General features: G+C 42.5%; 1 protein-coding gene across 3 annotated transcripts in view; it reads left to right on the plus strand.

The window, feature by feature from the left end:
- The window catches only part of tncb (tenascin Cb), a 49804-nt gene extending 36327 nt beyond the window's left edge, over positions 1 to 13477 (plus strand). For 2 of the 3 annotated variants that reach the window (XM_019860984.1, XM_019860985.1), the window contains 11 exons: positions 5301 to 5423; positions 5829 to 5972; positions 8206 to 8325; positions 8961 to 9104; positions 9247 to 9377; positions 9508 to 9640; positions 10404 to 10555; positions 11686 to 11782; positions 12170 to 12331; positions 12461 to 12624; positions 12882 to 13477. In XM_019860984.1, the coding sequence (XP_019716543.1) occupies positions 5301 to 5423; positions 5829 to 5972; positions 8206 to 8325; positions 8961 to 9104; positions 9247 to 9377; positions 9508 to 9640; positions 10404 to 10555; positions 11686 to 11782; positions 12170 to 12331; positions 12461 to 12624; positions 12882 to 12992 (1481 nt within the window). In that variant the 3' untranslated portion in view covers positions 12993 to 13477. Of the gene's footprint in view, positions 1 to 4014; positions 4288 to 5300; positions 5424 to 5828; positions 5973 to 8205; positions 8326 to 8960; positions 9105 to 9246; positions 9378 to 9507; positions 9641 to 10403; positions 10556 to 11685; positions 11783 to 12169; positions 12332 to 12460; positions 12625 to 12881 lie in introns of all 3 variants that reach the window. The other variant, XM_019860986.1, reaches the window with a different exon arrangement.
- Positions 13478 to 14214: the final 737 nt, after the last annotated feature.

A 14214-nucleotide genomic window follows, 5' to 3' on the forward strand; every position in this document is an offset into this window, starting at 1 on the left:
TATATATATATATATATATATATATATTATAAAAAGTGAAGTAATTGCTATTTTCTATGGACGTCAAAATCTTCTTTGGTCTAACCTCTGGAGAAAAATGAAGCTTTTCCTTTCCTCCAGCTCATTTGTGAGCACAAACATTTAAATTGTTGGAAAAACACATTAAAAGGAGAACACAAACACAGACTAACCATCACCCACTCTGCCAGACTTCATGCCAGACGCACCATTGCGGCAGCGTAACCAATTCAAATTCCAAACAACACCCTATCACGAAGCAAGATTCAGGCACTAATGCTCCATTACAGGATACAGAGAAGTCTTAAGTATCTCCCTTGTCGTATGTTGTCAAATGCAAAAAAACGTGACTTAAGTATTGTATTTTTATTATACATGTTCCGCCCTCGCAGCGTCCCCGATGCGGCTAGACAGACAGATAACTCCTTCAATGACCACCACAGTTGATATTTCTTGCAGTTTATTCACCGGCGAGTCAAGAAGGTGTAAAACTGAAACAGACACAACATATAAAACACTTAAATACTGTTAGAAATGAAACGTGGCAAACAATGTGCCCCACTGCTCCGACACGTAACGAACGCGGAGCTACGCTAGTGTAGCTAATGCTAACGAGCTAATGCGCTAATCGCTGTACATAAATGCTTACTAAACAATAGAAACGCCCCACAAATGTAAAACCACGGTGAACACACCCCACGAATTAATAATATGGCATACATTTACATAAAATATTTACATACAGGCTGTGCTTGGCCTACGACACGAAGATGCAGTCCATCGTTCGGAGGTTCCCCGTGCAACGTTAAACAGGAAGTGTCTCACTCCACAACGTCCGGTGTGCCCTTCACAATAACGAGTTAACCTTACAAAATAAAGCAGCTCTGTAGCTATAGAAAATAGGAAACAAATGTTAAATGGCTCTTCAGGAGCCAGAACAATACATAAAATGTTATCAGCAAACTCCAAGTCAAGTCAACTTTATTGTCAAATGTGCTCTATATGCAACATACAGCACAGATGAAATTTCTTTCCTCTCAACCACAGGTGAGAGGTAAGGTAAGGGACTGTTTTTGCAGTCACGATTGTTTTTTAAAAATTAACATTACTGATTTCTGAGAGGAAATAACAAGTTGTGATGTCTAAAATAACAAATAAATACAGCCAAAACTTTCTAGGGCATAAAGCAACTACGATAAACAAAGACATGGCATATAAGGATCAAAAGACTTTCCATCATATAAGGGTACCATTGTGCAGTAGTGCCACCCAACGACAGCTGTGCGGCAATGTGCCGAGTCATCGAGCAAAGATAAAGTGATCAGTGGTACGATACAATACTATTTTTTCTCCATTGTGAGACAATAATGGTTTTCTTATCTTATATTTTCTTATGACGGTTGTGCAATTACTGCTGTTAATAATAATTTTTAAGCGGAGTGGAAGTAAAGGAATGAAAAAGCGGCTACGCTTGTGTTCACTCCCACAACTGCGCAAACGCCCATTACTGGTTGCAAAAATCCCCAACAGAAGAAAACTCCACCCATACACACAGTTAGACCGTGCTTTGCACTCAACTGGCTCTGGTTTCGAAAATAGGGGCCCTTGACTGCGCATGCATAAACCTATCGAAGAACATGAATATTTAACTGTTAAAACAGGTGCACTGTTGTCCGACCCACTTCACCAATCACAGTCATTATCATTTATTACAATGCTGTGAATTTCACTCTATCAGTGGGCTGTAATCAATCAAGTGCAATTACTAATGATACATTGTAATATCTCAACAGAGCCTTTTCAAATCAAACATACCCGAAAATAAAACCACTTTAGTCTCATCGGACAAATTTGCATCACAGTACAACTGAGCCTATCCTTAGTTCGTTGCCAGTTTTGTGAGTGTGTGTCATTCCAGCATTAATCATCATTCAACATTTTAAAGACTCAGATCAGTCAAGTGAGTGGGGAAAAAAATGGGACAACTGACAGGAATTAAATAAAAACCCGGAGGCTTTTGTCAGTTTGTATGAGGCTGCTCGTCTGTATGCATCCCAAGTCCCCCAAAGACTGGGCCGCTCTTCATTCTCAGGCTGCCATTGCCCCTGGGCTCTAGTGCTTGGGTGCCAGGGGCTTCTGAGGCCATGCAGAATATGGCATACACTCAACACAGACTATTGTCTGCATGTTAATGCTCGATCAAACCATCTTTTTTTCAAAAGCATTGAACACTCCAAGCAGTGAATGCAGGGACTGACTAACTTAATTACGTCGTGCACACTAGTCAACACTAGTCAAGTGGAGAAAGACATTACAAGGGAGATTAAGTCCTCCAAATGAAAAACATTAAGCGAGGAAACTTTGATTAGCCGAATAGTTTTATGTAAGAAATGACCGACGGAACCACAAACAGATGTGGACAGCATGCCGAATTAGCTTGGATCGCTCGGCATTTCTACCACCACAAACTAACGGTAAAGTTGTCAGGTGAGACGGGCGCGTAGTTACTGCGGGCGTCGCTGCATAACCTCATCCAAATAACAAGCTCGCCTTTGTGAGCGGGGGGTTCAGTTCCCTCAGGATGTGGGGGTATGCGGGGAGACACAGTGGAAGTGGCGGTGGTGAGGCGGAGAGGGTGAAATCAGTAGCGAGCTTGCGCTTGTAAGCTGATGGATGTGACCCTCCTTCTGTTGCATTGACCAGTTAAAGCTGCCGCTGGTGGTTAATGAAGAGTGGCAGCTCCCTGGGATTTGTCTCCTCTGCTTCTCATTTCCACTGCTTCTTCTCACAGCAAATGCCTCATGCTTTTTTTTTTTCTCATAAGAAAAAAAGGGGTTGGAAACGGACCCCTGTGACCCCCACATTTTGTGGTGTTTTAATGAGCAGCGGCACTAGGCTTTATTCCGGGCGTATCTGAGCCTTAATATGCCTTTTGTTTCCAGATTGCTTTTAAAGTTCTTTCCGGACGATGTGTCCTTATGTCCAGACGTGCTACCGGAGGTTTCTCTGTCTAATTAGCTCGTGGGTTTTCACAAGAAACTGTAGACTGTTGTCTTCCTGTAGGCTGCTGATAACAGCTCACCTAGCACCTTTCCAATCAGCAGCCTAGAGGAAGACAACTCCTCTAGGCTGCTGATAACAGCTCACCTAGCACCTTTCCATCAACCCATACACTCATTTGTAAGCACTTGGTACACAAACCACTTGATTCCCCACCCACCACACACACAAACAGATGTGGAACCCGATCTACTAATTGGGCACACTTGGCATTGCATCTGCTTTGCTGAAGAGTTAGTTCATTTTGGGCGATCTGGGAGGACTCCACACAGACAAAAAATATGTTTTGTGAAAGGCAGATTAAAACTGGCACTTACGTTGCCATTGTAGAGCAGCCAAAATGAGAGGAGGCGGGATGAACTTTTCCACTCAAACAAAAGTTATTTTGGATTATTGTCTAATCGGTAATGACATTTTGGAGCTTCGAAATGACCCAAGGGCTGACTTTAAGCCCGTCACAAGAAGGAGTCATGCCATATCGCTTGACAAAACTCCTTTCCATGCTGCTTTTTCTTTCATTTGGTTTATTTTTTGTCCAGGAATTCTGGTGGATTAAATTGGAGAGGGCAACAGTTTTATCAATGAAATATATAATCAGTTTTGCTGATGATCTTTTGGTGTTTGGACAAAGGTTTTCACTACACTACTTATTTTCAGTAGGAAACTAACAGGTAACATATAATGAATTTGAGTAGCATTCAAAATAATACTTTTCATTACTTCAATAGGATGAGGGAATTACGTCTGAAATTTGTTTAATCTGTGTTGTACTGGATTTGCAGAGAGATTATTTCCACTAACAAAAGCCGGGCTTCGTGATGCTGATCTTCCATATCAGAAATACCTGGTCCATTTTATTTTATCACACTGTTACTTTAACGTCAAAGCATTCTTGAGTTTCACATATAGCAAAATTGACTTTCCTTTGTCACTCAGAGACTGAACCACAGGTGCAGGCTATCCTACTGTCTGACATCACTCCTGAGAGCTTTAGGTTGGTCTGGACGGCAGAAGAGGATGCCTTTGACACCTTTGTCATAATGGTGAGCCAGGCTGAGAGCCCAGACCAACCACAAGAGCTTGTGTTGAGCGGCGAAGAGAGAAGCACACAAGTGACAAACCTCAGCGAGGACACAGAGTACAAAATTGAAATCTTTGGACTAATTTTGGGAAGGCGCTCCAAGTCTGTAATCGAAGGGGTGAGAACAGGTATACCTTAAAAGGATGGTACTAAGAAATGAACATTTGGGGAAGGAATTTTTAGCTGTATTTGTCTTGTCAATGTGATCAGTGTTTTTGTCCTGTTATGTACGCTCTCACAAGCATGGAAAGGTCCAAGTTAATGTCTGTTTTATTTTTTGTTTACTAACCGAACAATGAACAGTTTATGTCCAATCAACTTGATGGAGCAGCAAACTCTAAAATCTTCCTTTTTGAAACAGATTTAGAACATCCATTTTTCTGACATAGTTGTATTTGTGTGGCCTTGTGTCAGTGGTTTGGTGTCTACCAGTAATCCTGAGTGGTAGAAGTGAACTGCAACCCTCATTAAAAAATTTGATATTGCAAACTGGGTCCAAAGTTTCATCCTACAAACATCAGCCATGTCAGTTGGCTGCCACTCAGGACATTTACTGTGCTTTCATGCAATCCTATTGTGATATCATCTTTGGCTGGTTGTCCTACTAGTGATGTCTTTTGATTCTTTTTTTTTTTTTAATGGGAAAGAGGTGGGGCTACTGTCTTTGTCATATAGAACTGGTGTCTATGGCTGTGTACTTTTTTCTCCCTGGGGGTAAGCCTTTACTCTTGGGTTGTGTGGCGGCGGATGTTTTGTCTCTTGATGAAATGGGGGCAAGTTCATCTCCTCAGGTCTGGCACGCAAGATACTGTTCCCCCTGGCCGTCACTGGGAAGTGCTCTATGTCAGCGCTGGCTTCCACTGGTCTCCTTTTGTCTGTCTTCGTCACTTCACCATCTCTCTGTCTTCCCCTCTTTTCCTCTGTCCCTTATAGTGAAGGACTGTGAATCACAGTCTTTTTTGCTTTAACAAATGTGTTCTAACACAAACATGTTTGATTACCTGCATAATTAGATGCTCATTGACCCACATATTCTTATGTTCCCCTTCTGCAGTACTCACTAGTCTAAGAAGGCAAAACACATGTTGACTCACAACCTTCTGTTTTGTCGATATTATGTTCCATGTGTCATTTCCACCAGATCTGGGCCCACCCAAAGGCATACGATTCTCTGATGTCACTGACTCATCTGCTACTGTCCACTGGGCAGTTCCAAGAGCCCGAGTGGACAGCTATAGGGTCACGTACGTGCCTGCTCATGGAGGTCAGTCTCATCATGTTTGAACAACATGATGATCTCTGTCAAGACAATCAACCAAAAAATTCTGAATTCTTTTAACCGCTGGCACGCTCCTACTTAAAAATGTGACTCAAGAGAATCATACCGGCAAATGTATTTTGCAAAATTGACTTTTTGACTGTATACAGATACATTGTTGGGTATTGGATACAGTGTTAGCACAGATTTGCAAACAGTGTTAGCAGCATGAAAATAATGTTTGGCTAAATGTCATTGTGGAATCATTCATTTAGACTGCCAGATTATTTGACAACTGTAATTGTATTAAGTAATTTTGTGTTTTATAAAAAAGGTCAGTGATGAAATGTTACCTCCATGAATGATCTGCAACCTGTGTGTGTGTATGTGCTCGTGTGTTTGGACACTCAGGAAATGCTAAGACTGTGACAGTGGATGGATCAAACTCACAGACCGTACTACCCAACCTGATACCAGGCGTCACTTATGCGGTTACAGTCATTGCACTCAAGTCTCAAAGGGAGAGTGAGCCTGCATCAGACAGTGTCACTACTGGTAAGATTTGTGCTACACTGACGAAAGAAACACAGTCTTTGCGACACTTTGAAACTTCAGTAGGAAGACCTTCCAAGTGAAATGAGATGCAAGATCCAAAAATTGTGATAAAGTTCATTATTTTCCATAAAGTAATGATAAAAATTCAACTTTCATATGTTTTAGATTTATTGTAACTGAAATATTTGAGGTCTTTTATTGGTTTAATACTGATGATTTTGGCTTACAGCTCATGAAAACCCAAAATTCCTATCTCAAAAAATTAGCATATCATGAAAAGGTACTCGAAAGGAGCTATTAACCTAATCATCTGAATCAACGAGTTAACTCTAAGAAGAAGAAGAAGAAGAAGAAAACCTTTATTAGTCTCGCAATGGAGAAATTCCCAATTCACAGCAGCAAACTTATGAAAGGAAGAAGTAGAACAACAAAATATAGGAGCTGCTGGAAAGGCAGCCACTCTCGCGGCGCCATCTTGAAGTCCAAATAACAAAAATAACACAACACAACACATAGGACACAGACAGTCGTGCAATCTTCACCACTTTCCTGCATACACTTTGTTGTCTGAAGCAGTTATAGATGAAAGAGGAGAGGATCAAAGTGTCCTTTTACCAGTGGATCAGAGACGTCATGCTGAAAATCCATCCAGCCGCAGCCCGTTCAACAGCACCGATCTCTCCGCTGAACAAAGCGGGGCTGTGAAAATGCTGCCCATTACAGGCGCAAGACACAAGCGCCCCGGAGCTGTCCAGCAACGACAGTCAAATGGCGCCGACATTCCTCCCAATCAAAAACAGTGCTGGCATACCTAAAACACCCCAAATGATTCCTGACTCTTTTAAAAACTCCCAGCCTGTTTCATGACTCAAAACCGCAATCATGGGTAGGACTGCTGACCTGACTGCTGTCCAGAAGGCCACCATTAACATCCTCAAACCAGAGGGTAAGACACAGAAAGAATAGGCTGTTCCCAGACTGCTGTATCAAGGCACTTCTGTGGGAAGTCTTTGGGAAGGAAAAGGTGTGGCAGAAAACCCTGCACAACCAGAAGAGGTGACCGGACCCTGAGGAAGATTGTAGAGAAGATCTTGGGGGACCTGTGGAAGCAGTGGACTGAGTGTGGAGTAGAAGCCTCCAGAACCACCATGCACAAGCGTGCTCAGGTGAGACTACAGGTGCCACATTCCCCAAGTCAAGCCGCTTTTGAATCAGAAACTGCGGCAGAAGCGTCTGACCTCGGCTACAGAGAAGCAGCACTGGACTGTTGCTCAGCGGTCCAGTGTACTTTTTTTGGATGAAATCAAATTTTCCATATCATTCGGAAATCAAGGTGCCAGAGTCTGGAGGAAAACTGGGGAGAAGGAAATGCCAAAATACCTGAAGTCCAGTGTCAAGTAACCAGTCAGTGATGCTCTGGGGTGCAATGTCAGCTCCTGGTGTTGGTCCACTGTCTTTTATCAAGGGCAGGGTCAATGCAGCTAGCTGTCGGGAGATGTTAGAGCACTTCATGCTTCCATCTGCTGGAAAGCTTTATGGAGATGAAGATTTCATTTTTCAGCACAACCTGTCACCTGCTCACAGTGCCAAAACCACTAGTAAATGGTTTCGTGACCATGGTATTACTGTGCTCAATTGGCCTGCCAACTCTCCTGACCTGAACCCCAAAGCGAATCTGTGGGATATTTTGAAGAGGAAGTTGAGAGACACCAGACCCAACACTGCGGATGAGCTTAAGGCCGCTATTGAGGCATCCTGGGCCTCCATAACACCTCAGCAGTGCCACAGGCTGATTGCCTCCATGCCACACCGCATTGAAGCAGTCATTTCTGCAAAAGGATTCCCGACCAAGTATTGAGTGCATAAGTGAACATAATTATTTGACGGTTGATTTTTTTTTTGTATTAAAAACACTTTTTTTAATTGGTCGGATGAAATATGCTATTTTTTTGAGATGGGGATTTTTGGTATTTCCTTTATTTTTTTGCCAAAATCATCAATATCAAAACAATAAAAGGCTTGGACTGCTTCAGTTGTGTGTAATGAATCTAAAATATATGAAAGCCTAATGTTTATCAGTACATTACAGAAAAATAATGAACTTTATCAAAATATGCACTTTTTTTTCGAAGGACCTGTATGCATCAAAGAAATTATTCTTAATTTGGATGCCATTGCACTTTCCAGACTCCTCCACCAGCTTAATGTTGTACTGTGTTTGTTTGTGTTACAGCTTTAGATAAACCCCGTGGTCTGACAGCAGTCAATATCACAGACACCAAAGCTCTACTCCTCTGGCAGCCCGCGATCGCTACAGTAGATGGCTACGTTATTTCCTACAGTGCAGATTCGGGTAAGAATGGATATACATTGCTTGAAACCGAGAACAATTACCAAGTACGAACTGTGAACATCCATATATGATAGCCTATTTGCCATACAGTATTTGCAAAGACACTGAAGTGATTCGAAGAGCTTCATTGTCAGGCGTTGGATGACTGTACTATTTTTTCTCACACATCATTAAACATATTTAAATTAAGCCTTTAATTGACTTAAACTACACCCAACCCCACTCAGCTGAACTTTATGAACATAGCACTTTAAAACAACCGTTGCTGCATACAAAGTACCACACATGAAGTAAAAATCAGTCATTAAACAACCAAGACAACAGTGAAAACAGTAAATTAATAACACGAATCAAGTATTTTTATCACAACACAAATTAAGTATTGATATCAATGAAGAGAGTTAAGGTGGAGCGAGGCCATTTAAAGATTTGAAAACAAATAAAAGTATCCAAAGATGTAATGAAATTTACGGGAGTCAGTGAAGGAAGTTCATCGGCATTTTGGACCAACTGGAGATGCTTGAGGGAGGACTGGCTAGCTTCCAAAATAAAGGAAATGACAGTAACCCAGCCTAGATGTAACAAAGGCTCTCATGTTGTGTAATTTTTGATATGCCCCCCCCCCCTCCCCACAGTGGCTCCAGTGATGGAACGTGTGTCAGGAAATGTGGTGGAGTTTGTGATGACCACCTTGGTGCCAGCAACACGATATACCGTCAAGGTCTATGCCATTAGGGATTTGGCCAAGAGCGCAGTCACAACAACCGAATTTATCACAGGTGGGCTTTTGTTTCAGTTCAAAAGAATCCAGCATTTGCATTGCCGATTGAATTAATGAAAATGTTCATCAAATCACAAATTGCGGTGCGTTAGACGAGAGCATTGCAATTCGAAGCCGCTAACAAGCCTTTTTCTGTTAAGATGTGGATGCCCCTCAGGACCTGGCAGCGAGCAACATCCAGACAGAGTCAGCCATGTTGAGCTGGAGGCCCCCTCGTGCTGACATTACTGGGTACATCCTCAGTTTTGAGTCTGCTGATGGCATCATCCGGGTAAATAGATATTGCACTTCGTGTATTCTCACCTTTTAAATACAGACATTGCTAATAGTTGTTGTGTAATGTCCCACTTTCACCATAAAGAATGCTTTCAGTAATGCAACATATTTTGACCTCATCTCAGGAGGTGGTTCTGAGTCCCACTGCAGTTTCCTACAACATGGTTCAGCTCAGCGCCTCAACAGAATACTCAGTTAGGCTGCAGGCCATCGCTGGTCCTAAGAGAAGCAGAGTCATCAGCACTGTCTTCACGACCTGTAAGTAGAGCATTACATGGCCGCTGTATGGGGAGGGCGGGGCGGGGGGGGCATCCGACAGAATTTTCAATCCTATAAGTCCTTATTATTTGCCCCATAAATAGATCGGGCTACAAAATATACATTGTGTTTCTTCATTGCTCAATGATTCTCAAACCCTGTGCCACGGGAAGTTATTCAATTTGACTTAATATTACTTAGTACACTCCTGCTTGTCGACCTCCTGATATTGGTATTCGCTGGTTCTTTAAACTGGTTTGCACTAATGCTCGACTGCAGTGGTGTTTCCCAACCTTGAGGTACATAAGCACATTCCAGGGGGTATTTGGAAACATTTCATATTTTACTTCCCAGATTAAAAAAACATATTGTCAGTCACTTCCTAAGTTCATCTATAAAATGGTTTGTGTGCTACAACTTGTTGTTCTGGGGAGATGGAGCTCCAGCATTTTGTGGTAAATGTAGATTACTAGTTCAACAAAGGCAGCTTCATTATTTATTTGGATTTTCTGTCTTCATTTCTGTCTCATATTTGTTTTCCAGGCAACATATTTTTAATTTGAATGAAAAAGAAGGTATTGCTTGGCAATTAAATATTAAAATTAAAGAGACAAAATAAAATGATTTTCATTTAACAGTCACTTGTGTTGCGCGACATCATTAGGGAACCAGAACTTAAGTGTGTGTGTGTGTGTGTGTGTGTGTGTGTGTGTGTGTGTGTGTGTGTGTGTGTGTGTGTGTGTGTATGCATTCGTGTTTCTAGCTGGTGTGCTCTACAAATATCCAAGGGACTGTTCCCAGGCCTTGCTAAATGGTGAAATCACATCTGGCCTTTATACCATCTATCTGGGGGGAGATGAGAGCCAACCCCTTCAAGTCAACTGCGACATGACCACTGATGGAGGCGGATGGATTGTGAGTCCCTGACATATTTAACATGTGTTGGACAGAGACAGTAAACATTATTTTGGCATCATTTTAAAATTCTTTCAAAGCCTCTCCATGAAATATTTGAAAATTCAAAAATGTTAACTCCAGAAAGTGAAACTTTACTTTTACTTGAGTCGTTATTCAAAATTGACTATTTATATAATAGTGTGACTGGTTGTTCATCTCTACATGTGCCATGTGACTGACTGGCGAACAGTTCAGGGTGTAGTCAACCTTCCGTCCAAAGTCAGCTGGGATAGGCTTCATCAACTCCCTCAACCCTGTTCAGGAAAAGCGATGGTGAAAATGGGTGGATTTTTATCATCACTCTAGCATAATGCACTTTTCTTTATTTATCACGTAATTTATAAAGTAACTTCACCACTACCATTATTAATCCTAAATTTCTACTGCCTTACATCAAGGCATTTGATCAGCATATTTCATTTTTAAATCCATTTTATTGTATGTTATACTTCATGAAACCTCTGAATACATCCATCCATCCATCCATCCATATTCCGATCCGCTTTATCCTCACAAGGGTCGCGGGGGGTGCTGGAGCCTATCCCAGCTGTCTTTGGGCAGTAAGCAGGGGACACCCTGAATCGGTTGCCAGCCAATCGCAGGGCACACAGAGACGAACAACCATCCACGCCCACACTCACACCTAGTTTTTTGGAATGTGGGAGGAAACCGGAGTACCCGGAGAAAACCAACGCAGGCCCGGGGAGAACATGCAAACTCCACACAGGGAGGACGGAGCTGGAATTGAACCCGGTACCTCTGTACTGTGAGGTTGACGCTCTAACCACTGGACCACCGGGCCACTCCTCTGAATACAGTAGTACGATATTATCACTTTAAAATTATGGCTATAATCATGTTTTGACAACATCTCCTCGTGAATCTGGCCCGTCTGCGAAAGTCACCTAGTGTACATCCAGATAATTCAATCAGTATCTGGTTCAGTTTTTGTATTCTGGAAAAAAATAGAAAAAAAATGACTTCGGCCATCATTTAGGAAGGTGACAATATGGCAGTGTTGATGAGCTGTCAAAAGAAAAAAAATTAATCCTGCAAAATGACATACTGTTCCCTTTTTTCCATGACAGATTTTCCTCAAACGTCAGAGTGGCAGACTGGAGTTTTTCCGCAACTGGAAGAATTACACAGCCGGCTTCGGAGACATGAATGATGAATTCTGGCTGGGTAATTTCTAGTAAATCACTCACAAAATAAGTTTGTCCCAGATTCTGGACACTGTATTCCGTTCGGCTACTGTTTTCATACTTTTCATACTCAATAATCATTAAGTACATTAGCGTCACGTCCACGTTTGTAAAAATGTTGTCCCAAGTTATTCATGTTCATTTTGAAACAGTGAAGGAAAGCATAGTTTGTTTGACACCCGTTGACATTTTTACTGTAATGACCAGCATTTGTTTGGTGAGTGATTGGCAGAATACACTAGATAAGTTTGGTCTCAAGCTGAGCACTCAAGTGAGTAAAAATACAGCACACCGTGGATGTGAAACTTTGGAAACATGTTTCACTATCCTTCAAAGTGCAATTGAAACACTTTGTTTTGCCCCTCAGGTCTGTCCAACCTGCATAAGATTACAGCAGGCGGTCAGTATGAGCTGCGTGTGGACCTCAGAGACAAAGGAGAAACAGCCTACGCTCACTACGACAAGTTCTCTGTCTCCGAGCCAAGGACTCGCTATAAAGTCCATGTCGGGGGATACAGCGGAACGGCAGGTAAAGATGAATAAAAGCATAAAGCCAACCAAAGTATTTCATTGTCTTGGACTTGCTTCAAATCTCCTGTGTAGCGTACACAAAAAAATGGAGCTCAACCACAGTTGACCCCCTTGTCTGTCTTTGAAGGTGATTCAATGACCTACCACCATGGGCGTCCTTTCTCCACTTATGACCATGACAACGACATCGCTGTGACCAACTGTGCTCTATCATACAAGGGCGCCTTCTGGTATAAAAACTGCCACCGCGTCAACCTCATGGGAAGATACGGTGATAACAGTCACAGCAAGGTACGATTGATTTACAGTCCGACGTACAGCGGGGCACGCTCGCAGAAATACAACACATATATCAGAGACTTCTTTCAACCAGCTGCACTATTTGGATGAAAGGATTCAGAGAGATGCAGTTTAGTTGAAAATTTCATTAAACAGGGCTGAATATTCCCACCACAACATCATCAGTTGTACTTTTATGCAAAGTGTCCCACTAAAATGTGGTCGCAGCCATTCCTCTTTTGAAATGAATTGCACTTGTCCATCCTCAGGGTGTCAACTGGTTCCACTGGAAGGGCCACGAGCACTCCATTGAGTTTGCAGAGATGAAAATTAGGCCATCCAACTTCAGGAATCTGGAGGGACGGAGGAAACGCTCATAAGCGCATCGCCTCGACAACAACAGCAACTACATTGCTACCGTTCCCCACAAAACACCTCAACCCAGACCTAAACCTCTCCCCGCCATGCAACAACCAAAGCCACTGCCAAGGCCCGCGCTGCTTCCATGCAGATCATCACAACTTACTGTTCTCATACAGGCTGCCGATACCCCCCTTGCTGCCTGTGCCAAAACGTATATGCATGTTGCAAACTGGACTTAAGTGAAGCCCGAACACATTCTGAATCACACACCAAAGAGAACAGAACAATTGCGCAAGACCCGATGATCCAAATCTCTTGTGTTTGCAGCATTCGTTGCAAGGCATGTGTGCAGCTTGGGCATTTCGTTATGTACAGTCATGATGTCCCATCTCACTAGCCAAGCCATGTTAAGTTTTTGCATTTCACAGTTGGAAATAAGGTCTTACGGCGGGCAAAGCACAGCAATGATTACAAAATTGGAATAGAGATAGCACAAGTCCAATCAAAGACACTACCCCCCTGCCCCACACCTGACACCCCCACATCCCCCCCACCCCCCGGAAACCCTCCACGTAAATTGCCATTTGTTGGTCTTTGTGTGACTAAACTTTGTTGTCTCTGTGCCACTTTATCCTCCTCTGGTTTCCTCACACCCCTCTACACATGCTAATCAATCATAGGATAGGTGTTGATACGAAAAGAGAAAAACAGATTGGGTACAATGCTTTCCACTCATTTTGAGAGACCCCCCCCCCCCGAGTATTGTATAATAGCCACTGCACTGTGCATTAAAGGGGACATATTACGCATTTTTCACCATTCCAAACAGTTCCCAGGCGACTTGATAAAACATCCTTGGTATTCCTTGATCATTATACATTCACATAATTGCAGCGACTAACGTAATATCCACTTATAACGCTCAATTTCATATTTTTTTAGGATTTAGGGGTTGATGGGGTGGGTGGTTCGGTCTCATGCAATTGAGCCAGGCCATGCAATCCTTCTTCAACAGAGCCAATAGGCTTTAAGTGCCATGACAACTTGGGGCAGAGCTTCAGGCTGTGTTCATGGGAGAGGCAGTTTGTGCTCAAAAACTATTTGGAGTCAAGAGAAAGGTGAACAGATGAAGCGTCGAGAAAGCAAACAAAGGCAAAAATTTTCAGTGTTGGAGAGGCAGCACTTTAACACTTTCAGGCACCCTGTAACCTGATAACATGATAAGCTGTTCACTGTTAG

The sequence above is a fragment of the Hippocampus comes genome, unplaced genomic scaffold, assembly GCF_001891065.2.
Source record: "Hippocampus comes isolate QL1 unplaced genomic scaffold, H_comes_QL1_v1.1 scaffold130, whole genome shotgun sequence".
Classification (NCBI taxonomy): Eukaryota; Metazoa; Chordata; class Actinopteri; order Syngnathiformes; family Syngnathidae; genus Hippocampus; species Hippocampus comes.